General features: G+C 32.7%; 1 protein-coding gene across 1 annotated transcript in view; it reads left to right on the top strand.

Annotated features, from left to right (window-relative positions):
• The window catches only part of LOC143181736 (uncharacterized), a 585,733-nt gene that overhangs the window by 505,145 nt on the left and 61,489 nt on the right, over positions 1–19,099 (top strand). The window contains exon 5 of the mRNA XM_076382294.1: positions 3,311–3,450. Coding sequence (XP_076238409.1) covers positions 3,311–3,450 — 140 coding nt within the window. The remainder of the gene's footprint in view (positions 1–3,310; positions 3,451–19,099) is intronic.

Below are 19,099 nucleotides of genomic sequence, written 5' to 3'. Positions count from 1 at the left end.
AGCGCACATGAACTTTTTTCATAGACTTCGTGTCTAGAATATATCCTCCAAAAATGTCCCACATATTTGGAAACACTCTGTATGCATGGTGGGACATTTTTTATACCACCTTGAAAAATTAAAATTACTTCAAGCACAGCAATTGCTTACAAATTAAAATAAACCTACTCTCTTCAATTTTAAAAGAATCAAATTTCCATGCAACATGGGTCTTTTTATTTTCCAAAATTCCGTCCTTCAAAGAGTTAAAACTCACAATTAAAAAACACTCGTACCAGAAACTAAAGTCATCGCTAGCGTCTTCGATGTTATCACCGATTACTCAACGCAACTAATTGAAATTAGTCTCACGAGCACGCACGATCGAGAGTTTCGGATACTACCGTAGAATAGTTCTGATTAATACGTTACCTAATCGCGTACTGGCCGCTACGTGACAAGCAATTACCACCAACGTATTCCGTTCAATCGAGACGGACAATTATGTCGATTAGGTAATCAGTTAAAGTAGTAGACGTCAGTCACTGAGCAACAGGGAATGGGGGACGCCGTGCGGCTTGGGTCCCCATTTCGGCTGACGATGAACGTCGAATTGGAAGCATGATAATTCGTTTCGACCAATGTTCACGACGCAAAGGTAGCTAATTATACGGCGTTGTCGGTGCTAATAAACGGATGCGTTGACACTAATACAATATACTGTCGCAGCGTAGGGTGGGATGGCCCGGCTGCTAGGGTAACTAACGACATGCCTGAATTATCCATTAATGGATAGCGATGTTGCGGCCGATCTGGATTCATTCGATTATTTGCGAGATTGGGAGCAGTAGTTGAAACATCATTGTTGAAAAGGGGGAATTGAAGGAAGATCTTGTGGGGGAAAGGTGGCACAAATGGGACAGGTTTGTTTAAGGCAAAATAAGGGGAAAGTTAGACGACCATTTTAGTTTTAATTTGTAACATTGGAAAGGAGAATTTTATTTTATTTTTATATAGGAAAATATTTGACTGTAATAAGACATTTTATTATAGGAAAATATGTAATATAATGATCCATAGTACCAATAAATTTCTTTCTGAATTTATTAACTTTGTTTTTCCCTTTTTAAAAAAGTAAATTTTGTCCCATTGTACTGAATGGGACAATGTAATTAAATAAGATAATATTGCCATTAGTTTTATAATTATTGTTCATTTAGGTATTACAGTTGCAATATTATTGATTTTTTCTATTGTTTAGGCAACAATATTTTAATTACTAGATATAAATTTAGATATTTTTGAGAATTATGTATCCATATACGTGAACATTATATGTGTTCATTTACTTTCATTTTATTTTATTTCATTCAAATAGTGCATTGGTTTACACTATTGTTTAATAGTGTATTCAAATAGTATATGTATTTAGAAGGAAATCGAGGATGAAATTTACCCCTAAATAGCAAGCAACGTACCATAAACTAATTAGATACATTGTCCCTATTGTATAACCCTACACTATTATATTACAATTTTAAGTTATTACATTGTTCCTATATTACTCCCCACATAACATTTATCTGAAAAAGTTTATTTGTTCATGTATAAGACAGTTTCGCTATGATTACTTCAAGTAATTTAAGATGGTAGAGTGAGATGGCTCATTTTAGTATATACATATAAAATTATATATATAACATCATTAAATATTTTCTAGATATGTATATCCAAAATATGAAAACAAATTCTCCAACTCCTTATAAGCTACTTGGTTCAATTTTCGCAGCTCATTATACGGATATTTTATTAATCTCGTATTTCTCAATTTGTGGACCCCTCGAGCTTTATCCTACGACAGTATATTAGAATTGTGTCTAATAAATGTTTGTATCACTCATGACCGAAGTGGCACTTGGGAACATAACAGTATTCTACATCCTCCTCTGTTGTTACAGTATGTAAATACTGGTTAATTTTGTGCTATGCCATGGTGCTTTGTGTATCCGTCCATTGTGAACACAATAGAATGTGTAAAGGCAGGTAAAACCGCGTTATAGGCAGCATTAGTAAAACTCTGGGTATGCTAAAATTAGCGAACGTGGCAGCAGTTAAATTTTTGCATACATTTTACTTAGTATACATACTTATCTATGTATTTGCTTTACGAGTTTAATGAATGGAGGTTTTTCGGAGGAAAAACATATACGCTTTCTGAGGCTGAAAGTGGTTGAGAAGCTTTATGTTAAAAATAGTATTTTTTCCCTGACTATTCATGCCTATCTTTGCTGTATCTCTCTGCAAAATCTTTCAAAAATTTGAAAAATCATGCTGGCTGACTTATTCTTGCACGAAACGAAAAATTATAGCTTAAAATTACAAACCTAACCTTAAAAAACTATATCTTATCCTCAGTGAAATTGGATTTCGTGATAAATTACGTTGTACTACATCTCATCTCATATCTCATTTTAATCTGCCATTGCAAATTGCTTATAAATTACACTTACATTATGCACAAATGGCTATGATTGGGTTGAATGATTTCGAAGGGGACATATTCTGATGTACCTAATCAGTTTTTTTTCATAAATCATCGCTAACAGGACATATAAAGGTCACATAAATTCCTTTTAAATTAAATATGATTTATAATGAATGTGTATAGAAATATTAACCTATTTATGTCAAAAACCTATCAGTTGAGAAGATATTTTAATTACTTTTTACTTTGCTATAAAGCAAAAATTTCTTTTGGAGAAATAAAAACCGAAAAAATATTTCTGTCATCGATAAGAGTTATGAGCAACCGAAATGAATTTCTTTTATTTATAACTGCTATGAGCAATCGAAATTATTTTTCGCCATCAATAACAGCTACGGATAATCAAAATGAATTTCTGTCATTGGTAATGATTGGCGTTAACGATAAAAAATTCCGGTCATAAAAATAATGATTATGGTGCAATGAAAAAGTTTAGAAACCGATATTTCTTAATCATGTTATTTTCAGGAAAATTTACTTAAGGCTTTACGATTATTAACCTCAACTTAATTAAGTAAGAAATAATTTTTTTTAATGATTTTTTTAAAAAAATTTTCTGAATAACTATTATTTCTGGTCTCTGGCATTCAATGTAATATCATAAAAAAATTCAATTATTATTAAATATTTCAATGCAATTGATCCATCAGTAAACATGGTCAATAAATAGGACTATAGAATTTCTGCACAAGTAACTAATCACGTGCAAAGCTTTATAATTTTAACACTTTTCAATGTTTTATACATTTTCGCTGGTACTTACTTATGGTATATCTATGATTGCAGAACAAGGACAAAATACAAGCAAAAAGAAGACGACGTTTTCCAGACTACTCCGAGGATTGAAGACACATAGGAAGGAGAAACAGGGCCAAACTCAAGGTTCCCCGAGACATATTCGTACTAGAGTAGGAGTACCACAAAGGGTGAGTGTTCCAAACATCTACACAAAGTCGTAATACAGATTTTCTATGATTTTTAAAATTAGCACTAAAATCTACTTCTATTATCAGAAAGTATGTACCTGTACATACGTTTAAAGGATAAATATAAAGTGTTTAACCACGTGTGTACAAAATTTTAGGAGTTGATTTTACTATCTAAAATAAGATGGAAATGAAGGTGTACGAAATAAAGTTTCAGGCTTCATTTTAGGAACACGTGAAATGTGTCTGACTCAGGATTTATTTCACTGATTTCACTATACCTAACCTATACACGCTAGCAGCAGAATACGTCTCAAACCTGATACATTTCATGCGAATTTTAAACATCTTTGCGATAACTAATAACTCTGAAACGAAACCCCAAACATAATTTCGTCATTATAGATTTTCGTCCTATTTTGATATATAAATTATCCCTCAATATTTCATACACGTGTTTTCAAACACCCCGTATGTTTACAGCATGTTTGTTGAAATCAGAGAATATAATGAACAGATATATTTGAGAGATATTACAAACAATTTTAGTTTAATTTTGGAAATTAAAAGTTTTATTACTATAGTTATATGTAAATAATTTTCGATTTTGAGTCATGAACATTAAGAAATATTATCTTCTTTGTACAAACCGCGGAAATGCTGTTTCATTTTTCCAACACACAGTCAAGTTCGTCGAACAAGCGAAAAGAACTGGGGCTTGTTTTATGATGCTCATCACGTTTTGATTGCGAGTCGTCGTATTAAAAGAGGCGCTGCATAAAATGGAACGAAATTATTCTCGTACGAACACGCCTCATTTATACTGTTAATTCTATCTTGGAGAGTGTGAAACACGAATGAAATATCTGATTGTCGATGTCGAGTCTTTTTAATTTCGTTTCACAAGCAACTTATATTTAGGCGGCCATAAAACAGGATTCAGTTATTAGTCTCAATTTCGATACGTTGAAAGCTTTGCAATGTAGATACTAAGTATTGAAACAATTGATGACGTTGAGTGAATTTAATTGAAAAAGAGTTTAAATAAATTTTTAAATAAATTTGAATCTTATAACCTGTTTATCTTAATAGTGAGATATTTATTATAAACGTGTAGGGGACCATTATTTAATTATTTACCACTACTTATTGTATTATTTACTCGTTATAAGCTCGAAAATCGGTACAAGTAACTATCTCATATCTTTCTTATGACTCATTTTTGGCTTATCAAAAGAAAAAGTAAAAGAATAAAAATATTTAAAAGCAAAAATATTTGCAGTACAATACATAGTGATGAGTTTATAATGAATAAATACAATATCATATATTACTAGCATAATACAAATTGTCAACCTAAATTAATTCAATTTCTGGTGCTTTTATAGAATGCACCATAATAGTTTTTATCAATTGCATTCTTGTCTTATGCTATAATAACATTATTCACGCACTCACATGTTACAAAATATACATATAATGCACTATAATGAGATTACAATTAGATTTATGCTAATTATTAATTTTTATTTTTTGCGAAGCTGTTCTGAGAAAAAATATGAATATAGGAAATTACGATAATACAGAAATTTGAGCATACGAAAATAATCTCAAGATATGAGTAGAATACAGATAAACTTATAGCGAAAATAATTATATATAACCTTTAAAAATATTTCAATGCCCTCTATACCCTTTTCTATAAGTTTCAAACAACAAACGATTATAAATCGTGAGGAACTATTCTCTGAAATATTACAAGATAAAGGAGCAAGCAGTGATCTTATAAAGCGTATGAAACAGTCTTGAAACCAATTTATGTATAGTTTTCTACTTTTTTTGTCTTATTAACAGCAAGAGCAAGAGAAAATGAGAGGATAATTTTAGGAAATGAGGTGGATAACGAAAAACCTATAGTCAGAGTACTTTAACTACATTAGTAGTTACAGTATTAACAGTAAGATAGCAAAATTGTGAAAAATAATTATTTTAAATAATGTTTGATAAACCTGAATTGATAAGTAATATTGTACAAACATTAAATAGGGTTTTTCGTATTTATTATAAAAATATAATTTTGGTGGTTTGCATAAATATTTCAATTTATGAATACTATTATGGTCAATATTCCTCATCAAATGAATTTCCATGACAACCGATAATTTTCATCGCCATGCGTTTCCATTAATCAGACATCGGTAAACCACTGTGCGTATAATTCGCTTACTGTGCTAAAATTTGCAATTTTTTCAATCAACTTTCAAACTGGGATCCATTTCACTTTTGGCAAAGCTTGATGGAAAATTTTATTCATAGAAATTTTTTTTTAATTTTCTTAATTTTCCATTACCTCTTTCACATATAATGTTTTCTTATGACTATAATAATTCGTGGCATATGAAATATTGATATCTTTAAATGAAAGTTATAAATGATAGCAAAACATGTAAATATGCACACATTCAAAGATAAAAATGCATACATTCATATACACAAATAATATGTATTTACTTATTTACAAGAATTAATAGAGAAGTGATATTAGTGTTTAGTAATTAGTGCTTTTGTTATGAATATATTATTACATGTACATATAATGTACTGAATATTTACATAATCAATGTAATGGAACCAAAGTCAAAGCATAATTATATACACTATCTATGATGCACAATATAAGTATAGATACATAATATAGTACATATGTATGTATAATCTGTATCGAACAAATATAATGGACCTTGGAACAATCAAGAAATGTGCATTTTACGCAATATAAAACAATATGTAAACTAAAACGAAAATATGTTTTCAGGTATATGTGCATTCGAACTTTTTTCATTGCATTTGTATTTAAAACCTACCCTTCAAAAATGTTTCATGTTTTTCTTATTTTTTATGCAATTGAAGCCAGTTTAATTAACTATGCATGTGGAACCTATCCTCCAAAAATATCCCATATCTTTAGAAAAAGTCGCTACAGATTGTGTTAGAAAATGTGGGACTTTTTGGAGGTTAGGACCGACATATTATTTTCAGTAAGGTAGTAATGGTGTTTATTTATAATCACAGGTTTTCAGTCATTCTCCCATAACTAAAGCCTGTGATTTCAGTAGACAAACATTTATCCTCAATTTTCGAAGTCAGGGATAATTTCAAATTTTTAAATAAGCTACACAATGCATTCGAGAAAAATAAACTTATGTGCTAAATAACATTAATAACCTTAAAAATCTAAGAAAAAAGACCTCAAAATAAAGTACTCTTTGGAATTTATTGGTCCCTATACATCATTGAAATTACATATAATATATTTTTTGTACAAGAGATACATAGATGACCTTGTTTAAGTGAACCACCCTGTACGTATACAGGTATATTGAAATAAATCATGCTGTATACATACACAATATAAAAAATATGCATCCGAATCCAAAGCAAACTATTTTAAAACATCCAAAATTGACTCCAGAGGAAGGCTCCCATATCGCCATTATTCATATAATAATTAGATCATAACGACGTTATTTCGACCCTCTAGCAAAAGTTAAACATAAACCAAGCGAGCATCAGCAGAACTTGATCTTCCTTTAGCGATCCTTTATACGCAAATTCCTTTTATCTCGAAACTAGACTATTACAAGTGCTCGTGTGCTGTACGTACAGAGTCCAACCACATGCACCCTAGCGAGCACTCAAAGACATTCCTCTTGCTTTGACCTTGGCACAAAGTAGCACCAGTACGATAGCGCTTGGAATGAAATTTCCTCGAGGGCCCCCGATGAAGGACTTATACAGCAGTAGAGTCTCATTCTGGACACTTAGCTCTAGAACCACTGACCATCCCTGGATCAGCGGTCTACTCTACAGTAGGCCACAAATTACGTAACCCTGCGGTGTGGAGCAATATCTGCTTTATAGGATAGTACCCTCCACTTGGTATCAAGATCGTGAAATGAAGCTCTTGATATTCTTATCCAGACACAATTAAACGTTTATTGTTCAGAACGTTTGTGAGGTGTAGAGATCTAATTTACTTGAAGACAAATATATGAGCTCTTACATAAATCTTGTGTTTGAACTATTTATAAATTGCGTGAAATATATGGAAAATTCACGAAATTCGCACAATTGTTATTCTGCAGTACAGAATGTTACAAATTGGGTCTTATTCTAATTTCTGTCCAAGAGTTAGGTAAACTGTTAATGAGAAATCGCTTGTAATCCAAACTTGAACAATTTGAACTACAGTACAAACTTTTAAGCATTAATTAAGTGAATTAGATTTCGTTAGTTGAAGTAGAACTCAGAGTTAAAATTGTACACTAGATACTATTACTTCATATTACGTTTGTTTTGACAAGTTATCATATTTTCGAATAACAACTTTTACAATATTTTCTCGTTATGAGCTTATAACTTTCCTTTTGCGGTTATCTTTATGTTATCTTAATTTTATCCAGAATAAAACAAATATGAATATTCAATATATGAATTTTGAGACTATAAGGTAAATGTCGCAATACCTGAACACTTAAGATGTTAAATGTCCCAGTAAATGATCAACCTAAAATTTATATGTACGTTCCAGTAGTTGAGAATACATATTATTCTTTGACATTATTTTTCTTTTAATTGCATTAGAATTTGAGCTTAAAATTAATAAAATTGGCATTACTGTTCATTGTATAGTCAGCTATTCCTCATTTTCAGGAAATTGAGGTTATGGCTTAAGTGAAGCCTACAAAATAGAATTTTTCTTTCTGAAAGACGCAAATAGAGTTAAAATAAATTGTTTTGTTATACTAGAATAAAACTATGGTAAGATACAAATCCATAATACGAAAATAAAACTCAAAACTGTGAACATCCATGTTTTAAAAACAAAAATACACATTGCTCATTTGCTGCAATAACGACATATTGTAAAAAAATATCTAACCGTTTTAAATTATTAATGTAAAAAAGCAGTTCTTACGCGAAATGAAGTTCTTGCTTTATTTTTCGAAAAATTATGATTTTTAGTTTATATCATTGTAAGAAGTGAACGCTATATAACTTTCGCTATTTTGCCCTAGAACCACAGAATTAGCCCCAGAAATAAATCCAAAGTGTGCCCCTCGCTTCAGTATGTACACTTATTGCTAGTAAAAACTCCATAAGATTATACCGAGTAGAGGCTGTAACTAAAGAACTGGCTTTATAAAAGTACCAAGTGCAAAATAGCAATTTGTGTAAACCTGAAAAAGCCAGTGTCTCAGCTTCCATCGAACCAATTTTGAATACAAAGGAAAAATAGGTTATGTCTAATTTCTAACGGCAAATACAATGCCCGCACAGGATCTCTATGACTATCATGAATACTGTCGCCAGGACAACCGCAGCCATTGTATGAATTCGCTATGTGACCACAGTCAGAGCTACGTTTCGCTGTCTGGCAGGATATCCTGTGCCTGTAATGGAAGCCAGCCGATGAGTTCTTGGAGGCTGCGAGCCGGACCACGGTTCTAGCAGGACGGAATATTGCAAACTGTCACTGGCGGTACGTCTGTCTCTTGTCGACGACATTGACCGCACGTTGCTATTCGTATTGTTTTAGCCTGACTGCTGCCACTAATTCGGCGAAGCGTATGAAAATCTAATAGGCTATGCGTTGACTTTCCCTAGGTGGCATCAGCACGTCTATAACAGATCTTACGAGGGGACTACCTGGAGTGATTATTTGCGATTGTGATGAAGCTTCCACAATCCAAAATATTCCACATGCATCTTTTGTCTTCTGTCGTGGCATAAAATGAGGAAAATTGTTTCCAAATTTGATGGTGGAAAATATATATATGTATTCGACCCAATATCTCAGAAAGTATTGGATGTAGCAAAAGAGTTCTTTACATGGAAAAAAGCTGATAAAAAGTGTGTCAAATATTTTTAACTATTTTACAAACCTGCCAAATTTTAGAGAGTTCTTTATATGGAAAAAAGCTGATAAAAAGTGTGTCAAATATTTTTAGTTATTTTACAAGCCTGCCAAATTTAAGATTCCAGGTTTGAAAATTAAACATACTGGGTAATCATTTCGTACATATAATTATCTCTGAGTAACAACAAAATGTCTTACAATTAGATAAGATCATACGATTTGAAGAATATGTATATATCTACTATGATTAATGGAATATTTTCCCAAAATTTGTCTTCCTTTTTTGATTGTAACGCTGTTCCTTCTTTGCATCACATATCATAATAATTTATCTTATAATTAATGCCTACAATTTCTGTAAATTATTGTATTATTTAATTATTTTATATAACATTCTTCCGCTTATTAAACGCTCTTTGAAACCCTCATTTAAAATCTTTATACAGTTTGGAGGCCAAAATAAGTCTAAGAACAGATTAATTTATGGGACAATTTGAAAAAACAAGTTAGGATTAGTTGGCTCTAGCTTTTTCAGTGATGGTTTTATGGTAGTAAATCAAAAATAAAAAAATAAATAGATAGTGGGTGAAATGAATTATTAAATAAAATTTCCAGTGGTCATTTTAGACGATTGGCCATTTTGTGACACTGAAGTACTTTATGTACAGGGTGCTTCATCTAAATTGACTGTCTTTTAAAATGGCCGACTATGTATCGTAATTGAACTTGAAATTTTTAACTTGAATTCTACTATACTTAATAAAAGACCTAAAATAGTGCCATAAAAGAGTATATTCAACTACTGAGGCACAATTTAATGTGTCGGGCCATGTATTTTTCGGATCTCCACTTACTGGAAAACTTAACATCTTAAGCGTTCAGGTATTTAAAAGTATATATACCTATATCTCACTTGTTTTTAATGACAAGAAAATATATCATCGAGGAACGTTATCCATTATCAGTTGGAAAGGGCAAATATTTTAATAAGATGAAAAGTTCTTTTAAAGTTATATTTTTTGAAAATGTAAGGTCATTCGTACTTTTTGACGCTCTTGACAGTGGTCACAACCATTATAATTATACAATTTATTATGGAAATGATAATTATAATTAACTGTAATACATCACAGCTCGATTAATCTTTAGTTTGATAAATTTAGTCCTGGGGGAAACGTTCCAAAGTGTGACAAGTTTTAGGTTATCTTTTAACTGTTGCGGCCTGGAAGAGAATTCATGAGGCCAACGAACGTAGACGATCATTCTTCAGAAATCAGAGCTTTCGTTTCTAGCTTTATATCACAAAAGTACTTCAACGGGCAACAACTTCTTCACTTTATCTCCATAACTGCATGACAAATGGTTGGGTTTACCCCACAAATATCAAGGGACACTGCCAGTTTTAAGATTGTCGTTCTCAGATTTGAGAATGACATACGTTTTCAAGGACTGATGTGGCTAGAAGATGTCAACTAACTCTCACTAGTTATACTTTGAACTTTCCTATGAATTTATTCAGAGTTACAATGTCCAGTATTTAATTTTAGGGCAGATGACGTGGCTCATGAACGAGTTGTTTAAATTTCCTCTTAAACATAAATTGAAAATTTTCTTTAGTTGGCATTGATAGGTAGCTTCACTATGATGTTGATTAGTCATATATTTATTTACATACAGTGAGTCAAGAAAGTATTGATAGACCCTCTTTTTTCTTTAATATATTGATTCAGTAACAGGACATATTAATGCAAAATGCGTCTTTGTTTTTGTATAGATAACAATATTTGTGTATACTACAAGACACTAAATGGCGTATTTTGTATCAATATTTCACTATCTTGAATAAAATTATTTTTAAAAAAGGGGAATTGCCAAAACTTTCATTGAGCCACTGTACTTTCACGCTGAAATGAAATTCCAAGTTACAATTTTTAAATGTTGTAAGAACTGAAAACTTAGCTCAAAAATTTTATTTCGATGTTCTATAGAATTGTCTAAAATTAAATCTAAAATATTAAATTCATGTTAAAAAATGTTTCTAACGAACCAAAAACTTGACAATCTAAAAAGAAACTAAACCTAATTTCATTCTTTGATTTATTATTACTATTGCTAGTATAATTGATCATAATTAAAATGCTACCGTAATGAAGATTTCTTCCTCATAAAAATATAAAAACACTGTTTCTGTGTAAAAGAAAATCTTCTCATGAGATGTTTCTACAATAAAAGGATACCAGTTCATAAAAAAGCGAAGCTGCACACAAACTGTGAACGAGCACTCTCCGAGGTAAATAAAACAGATCAGCCCGCTTTATATGCTAATACTAAGGTCGGTAAGGGCGTGAAATACGCTCAGCCGTTGATCTGGTGAACAAAGCTATTGCTTCACACGAATCGTTCCTCCAATACGACATTCTTGTTCAGAATACCGATAAGAATAATCTGAATAGCAAAGGGAGGGTAACCTTAATTTGAGTACTGTATATCTTTATAGCGCGAACGTGATATATCCGCGCTCTTAGTGGATAACAAACAATATTATCATGCAGTGTTTCAAAGTCATAATTCTTTATTTATATGTATGCACATTTAAATATGTAATATTTTTATTAAACTACGTTATATTCATAAATTTTGTAACATAATTAATTATTTAGGAACCAAAACTGTCCAAAGGAATATGTAAAGTTGGGTTTGCAAATCGATATAATTTTGTCAGAATTATAATAAAAATAAAACAATTGAATTACAATGATAATTGGTGTAATATGTTATTATGGATTTTTAATGACTTCAGAAAATGTATCTATTTATTAGAAAATTGCTTACACAGAGAGTCTGTTTGCTATAAATTCGTTATTATATTTATCATTTATTACTTCTTGGAATCACCATCATTACTTCTTCAGGAGATAACTGTTCTTACTTCTTACTTCTTCAAATGAGATAATTTTATGTCAAAAATTCTGGTATAATAAGTTTGATTTTATTACAATAAATTTGTATTATAAATTTAAAATTATACTATAAATATAAGTGTGATAAATTTATTATAATATTAAATTGATTAATTTGACTAATAAGTAGTACGAAATTTATTGAACTTCCCATAAAACCCCACATTGGAACATTGCCTTGTTGTAAATTACTGTACTTAACTATGCTTTGAAATTATGTAAATCAAACTTTTTTGTTTCTTATACATAGATACTTACATTCTTAATGAGATTGCACTATGCTATCAATACATATTATAAATTAACTTCAGGAATTGTCGTATACAATAATACAATATACTCGTTGATGTCAGTACAGTGAATCTATAATAAAAAAAACACTCTGTTCTGTATTCATTAAAAAGAAAAACAATTAATTTGACGTAAATGATCCTAACATGTATAATTAACATAAAGAGGCAGTTTCTTTTTCTCTTTGTAAAATATCGATTTTTTAACAAATTTTTTCTTATGAAACTATATGGTGAGTTATTTTCAATCTTTCTGGATTGTGGTTAAGAAGAAATGTAAGCAAAATGTACAGTAGAATCTTCTCTAAAAAAAAAGTATTATGGCTACTTGAATATTGTATAAATAAAAACAAATAGGAACACTGAAAATAGTTTGCCATGCATGTATGTATATAACTTCTTTAATACAAAATTTTGACAGAATTGATCGTTTACCAAGAAAAAAAATTGTCCTGTCAATACAAAATTATTGGACAACTTCCAAATAAGAAGAAACATTTGCATAGTATCGTTATATTTCTAATAAGAACATGTACAGAAATCTAATCGAAGGAACGGTACACCTACTTCAGTCGCTGGATTCCACCTTTCTTAGCCAATTTCCCTATTTTTCGTGGCATGTGTACGCTATCGTGGCTCCCTCGCGTCCGATTCAAGTGACTGACATGCACGAAACGGCTATCTTAAGGTTGTTTTGCACGAACTGACATTACGTCGCAGTAACAAGGCAGCATGAATTATGTAGCATGACTGTTTGTTCATCTCAGCCTTTAACCAATTGCTTCATTTTACAGTATTATTGATTTACCGTTATCGCGTGCAAAGTTCAGTAAGATCGGTTCCAATTTACGTGACTCGGAATCTCCTATTTTAAATTTATTAGAAAGCCTGTATATGGCATGCCAGCTAAAGTACCACGTAAAGACCGTGTTTTATGGCAAAAAGTTAGAATGAGAAGAAATACATTCTGGAAGTATATTATCAGAGATCAATATTTAGATTAAATTTTGTTAAAGATTAGAAGTGTTTATAGTGCAATGTTACAGCAAAGGTTTAAATTAAACGTCAATTTTTAGTATGCGAAGGTCGACTTATCTTAATGTGACAAAGATAAAAAATTTATGTGTGTTCTAAATTATGGACAATATTATATCATATGTGACAAGAGTGATTTTTCAAGAAAAATTGGGATATAACACAGTAATATATTTACCATTCGTTCCTACTTTTTTAAATAATTGTACTATGATAATAGTCAATAATATATAACAATAAGATAATAATAGGGATGATTTTATTTTATTATTATGAAATAGAAACTCCTGTGATTTTTATTTTATTAAAAACTTATTCATTTTTTAGTTTTTTTGTTGTTATTAGTGAATAATCTGACATTTTGTATAAATAGTTTTTCTGAAGAAATGGGTTTTAACATAATTCATTCAATTCCTTTCAAGTATCTTTGCAATTCTGATCCTCTGTACACACGAACGTCCATTAAACTTAATTCCAATCGACCAGCGCAGAGACATCTGTGTTTAGCATAATTGAGGTTGCTTTACATAACCAACGCAGTGAATTCTGTAACGACGGGACATTTGGTAAGATTTAAGGGCACAGTTAAGGAAACACATAGTGGGTCAAGGTTACGAAATACTAAATTTCTTCCTCTTCTAGTGGAAAAGGAGGAAAAGAAATGGAAATGAACAGCGTACACCTCCGATTTCTCTCTAAAAACACACAAAGTTTTTTTTTGGATAACATACAAGTCGTGAAAATAAAATTTTAAGCAGAATTTCTTAGAAAATTGTATTTTAGAAATCAAATATTGTATGTATACATATAATTAAAGATGATGAGATTCTTGCCTTGCATTGGTTAAAAATAATTTTATAACGTAACCTATAATTGATTTTAACACCTCCATTATGTTATTCTGAATTACACTTTTTTGGGAAATTGATCGAAAGTGCATTTATTTCGAAACTGTTTTTATACAAAAAAGTATGGAGTGTGCTAAATCATGAAATCACGATTACATGACCAGTAGGAAAGAGAAAGAGAAAGAATCTAAAAGTTCCTTTTATCCTACCAGTCACATGATCGTGACATCACAGTTCAGCACGTTACATACCACCATTGCACCCAATATACCTAAATAACTAAAGCTATTAGCAGTCTAGGCTCAGTAAATCGACATTTTACTGAATTTCATCACATGAAGTCTCCACCATTCCTCTTGTACCACTGGTTCCTGAATCCCCTATAAATCACTTCAAAAATGCAACTACCTCTACCGATAGTAGCTCAAAAAGTAATCCAGTTCCAGTGTCTCTACATTTTCAGTCTCTCACTCCTTCAATAACAGAAAGAGCATCAAGCAACCACATAAACCTGGAACGAGAGAAACTCGAAGCAATGAAACCTCTATCCTCAAGTATCCCAGTTCGACAAAACAACAGGGTCCATAATTTCCGTCTGAGAGATCGATCATCCTTCCACAGTTGATATTTTCCGCTCGCGGAACAAGTCGGTTTAGCCAGACGCGATACCTGGCCACACGTATCCCCGGCCTGGACCTCCTCTTCGTCCGTCGATTACCCCGCAAAACCACTGAGTACGCGTGACCGAAACAGCTTCATACGACCAGGCCGAGCTTTACAATCATAGCGCAATCCTGCGTTATCGGCTGGCCCAAAACCGGGCCAATAAAGCCGCCAAGCGCGCGAATGTACCGTTGATTTTATCGCCCAAGCGATGGTCCTCGACTTAGCGGCAGGACGTTCTCGTTCGGGGCTCGCTCGTATTCCAGGGGCACGATAACCACGAGAATACGAACCAGCCCGTAGTGTCCAGAACGGTCTCCAGGCAATGCATTTCAATGCACCTTCACGCTCGCTTCCCTGTCTGCAGGCTGCTGCACGTACCTAAGTGATTCCGGATTGGCGCGCTAATGACTGTTTCATATTCATTGGGCGCGCAGTGCTGCCGCCCTGCTGCGCTCGGGGGTTACACGCGCGCCTCGCTTTATCGCTTCTGGTTCGCTTTCATAGCGGCGTCTTTCACGCCGCTGCCCCAATCTCGCCTTATGCAGACGGTTAACCGCGTTATTGATCGGCCACTCTTCCCGCGCGGACCATTGATCGCGATAATTAATGGCTGGGGACGGGGTCTCACGTGTGTGACGGTTACATTGTTTAAGACCGATGTTCGGCTAATTAAAAGTTGTCGCCCGTGGCTTCGCCGACGCCTGCGTCGCTCTGTCAGATTACACTGATCTGCTGAACAAACTTTTTCAACGATTTCGATGGAAGTGTGAAATGGCTTTCGTAGGTTTAGGCTGAACCTGAAATCTAGCGTGGAATTTTATTTGTCACATTGGGATTTTGAGAGATGAAGATCTAAAATAAAAACAAAGTGATTTTGTTTTTTTTTTTTTTTTCATAGGAATATTTTTGTATCGAATGTACAGGATAATTCACAATTATGGATCAATCGAAGAGAACGAGAAGAGGACAATTCTTTCCTTAATAAATATATTTCCGATCTCATATGATTTCTCAGGTATATTAAAACAATTTATTAAATAACTCCAGTTTTTATGCAATAGAACAATGTTTCAAGGAAGATGTGTTTTGTTTCATGTGATGTATCGAACAATGGAAATTAATTTTTCAAAAGATTCATGTTTCTTTATATTTCAATAAAATTTTAGTTTTTTAGAACAATTATTTACCAAAGTTCAGTAAATTTATATGTACTCTAATATGCATATCCGAGTTTCGGTTATCCGCATTCTCTTTTATTGAGGGTTATTATTATTTGGTGTAATGATCATAAAAGTGCAGTGGAATATCGATTGAAACTTGGCCTATGATTTAGTAATAGTCTCTTACAATAAAATTAACCATGAGCAGGATGCTTCAGATAAGTCTCGTAATAAGCTGGTTAATCAAGGACCTGCTCTATACACATTTTATTAGTTTAAATAAACCTTTGATAATATTGCATAATTACTAACAAAAAGGTTCTACAAAATTTTGTATCAATATTCATAAAAATCACTTTTTCAACTAATCAAAAAGGTTTTTACAACCACTATAAAATTATAAGTACATTCTACATTTTCTGTCATTGAAATGTAATAAAAGTAGTAGTGGTAATAATGAAGACAATTAGAATCTGTAATTAGCAGTCACATCAGATTTACTTTAGTCCTATGTGAAAGTTGGAGTACCTGTGCAAAGTTTTCGAACAAATTGTTAGGTTAGGACTTCCAGTAGTCGTACAAAATTTACGGTCCAGAGCGGTGAAAGGATACTGTCCAACTTTCTAGCATCGTATAGTGCTTCATAAATCTGAAGCAACGAAGATGATACCCCTGATAGGAAGTTAACCAGCGGAAACTGTTGGGTTAGGAGGCACGCGCGCGCATTTCGCGGTCACCGAGTTTCCTTTCCACCGACTAAACTTTCTCCGTATGCAGAAGCCAGAAAATTCTGCGTCCTGCTGGAACAAAGAACGGAAAACGTTCAAACTTTGTATCGCTTTTAATCGCAAACAAAAATGATGTAGTACCTCTGCCACTAAAAAAGCCAATGAAATACCCATTATAATGGAAAGGCAAACTTTTCATTAGTTGAAATTTAGAGACGCGATAATTGTGAAAATTACTTTAAGGACTACATTGACCTTTAAATTATTATGGCTTAAAAAAATAAACATGAAGCTCTTGTTTATTTTTCATTAATTTCACACTATGCAACTGTTAATAGGTATAACCTCATAACTTAGTAGTAACAAGCTCGTAGATTATTAGAGACATGTGTTTTGGACAGATTATGGTAGGATGCTCAGGAAGAGTGCCCGCGGGTGCCTGGCAATGCCCGAAATCGCTCGCAAGCGGCTTAGCTCGAGCAACTCCCCCACTCCTTGAGGAATGGCCTTAAAGTAGTTTCGATGACTCCCCTCTCTGCTGCTGAAGTCGGCCTTGAAACTGTTTGCAAGCGGTTTTGGGCATTTTTAGCCGCTCACTCTCACTTCGTAAGTACTTGAGCATTGCTGGATTAGGGCGTTGACTAATAATGCAAAACATGAGATAGTGATGTGAAGAAATGATGAAAATAGTAATGAGCGTATAATGAATAAAATCCATACCCTAAACATATTTTTTGAATAAGAAAGTATTTCTGTTAAATTACAACGCAGTATCTACTAAAAATAATTATTTTATAAATTGTTTCTCGCAATAAGCTCGTGTCCTATTGTTAATTAACAGTATGTAATGATAAATACTATAATCATGTATAATAATAAATACTATAATCATATTTTTAAGGTGGGAAAGTATTCCCTTCGAGTTTCAATGTAGTGATAACTACGATTGTGTGAATGTTTATCTCGTACAAGCTCGCAAGTCATTAGTATCTATGAATTTACAACGAATACATAATATAAATATATTTTTGGGCTATTGGAATATTTTCGTTTAATGGCAACACAGTATTAAAAATACTTTTATCCAATATAAACTCGTGAATTGTTACCAACTATGAGCTTGCAGCGAATAAATGTCACAAATGTGTTTCTCAGATGAAAAATTAAATTTTCTTTTAATCGCAACCATATAAATAATTATTGTCTAATATATACTCGCTATACATTCGCAACATGAGCTTATATAGCGTAAACAGACACATTATTGAGGCAAAAAGTTAACTATTCAGGAATATTTCCACGCTTAAAGCTAACAATAAAATCGACAGCGAAAGAAAACAATAGCAATTTCAAGAAACGATTTCCCAATTTAATTTGAATCATTTATTTTGCTTTTAAGTAATAAACAATACCTCATAAGGAGTTCATATTGTACGTTTGAATGCAACATCTGAGACCAATCCCATAACAAAAATTATGATTGCTATGGAAACCATGGATATCTAAAAAAAGGCTCCAAAATGGTTCAGCTCTCTATGCTATGCCACTTCAGAGCTATTTGACGTTAGGGAGTCGTGGGCACAACAATACCTTAACGGAGGGAGTCCATCGAGGGTAGAAACGCCGAAACTCTCGCGAGAAGCGTGCACTTGCCTCACACACATATTACTTACCTCGTTTCCGCACATAACAGTTGCCTGATTTCGTGTACACGTCGCTTCGTCTTCGTTCACGTCAGATTTCGTTATCGCTGGTACCTGTGTTTTCGTTCGAAACAACAGTTTTTCGTTCCCCACAGCAAGAATGATCCTCTGAAAATTAGTCAGCACGTACGCGCCAAATTACTCGGTTCCGACCAAATTTGGAACTACCACGGTATCAATATGCAGGTCGCTGAGCCATTAAGTGCAAGTCATGGACAAGATTGCTTTTACACGTGCTGCTCTTGTTCGATATCATCCTTGTTTTATAAGCTGAGAATGCACGTTAGTGTCCAGCGTTAACGCGCTTGAAGAGAACTCGAGCAAAGTTTACTTTGTGAA

The sequence above is a fragment of the Calliopsis andreniformis genome, chromosome 7 (genome assembly GCF_051401765.1).
Source record: "Calliopsis andreniformis isolate RMS-2024a chromosome 7, iyCalAndr_principal, whole genome shotgun sequence".
Taxonomy (NCBI): Eukaryota; Metazoa; Arthropoda; class Insecta; order Hymenoptera; family Andrenidae; genus Calliopsis; species Calliopsis andreniformis.
The sequence above is the reverse complement of the archived record's forward strand: the minus strand, read 5'-3'. Positions and strand labels throughout refer to the sequence as shown.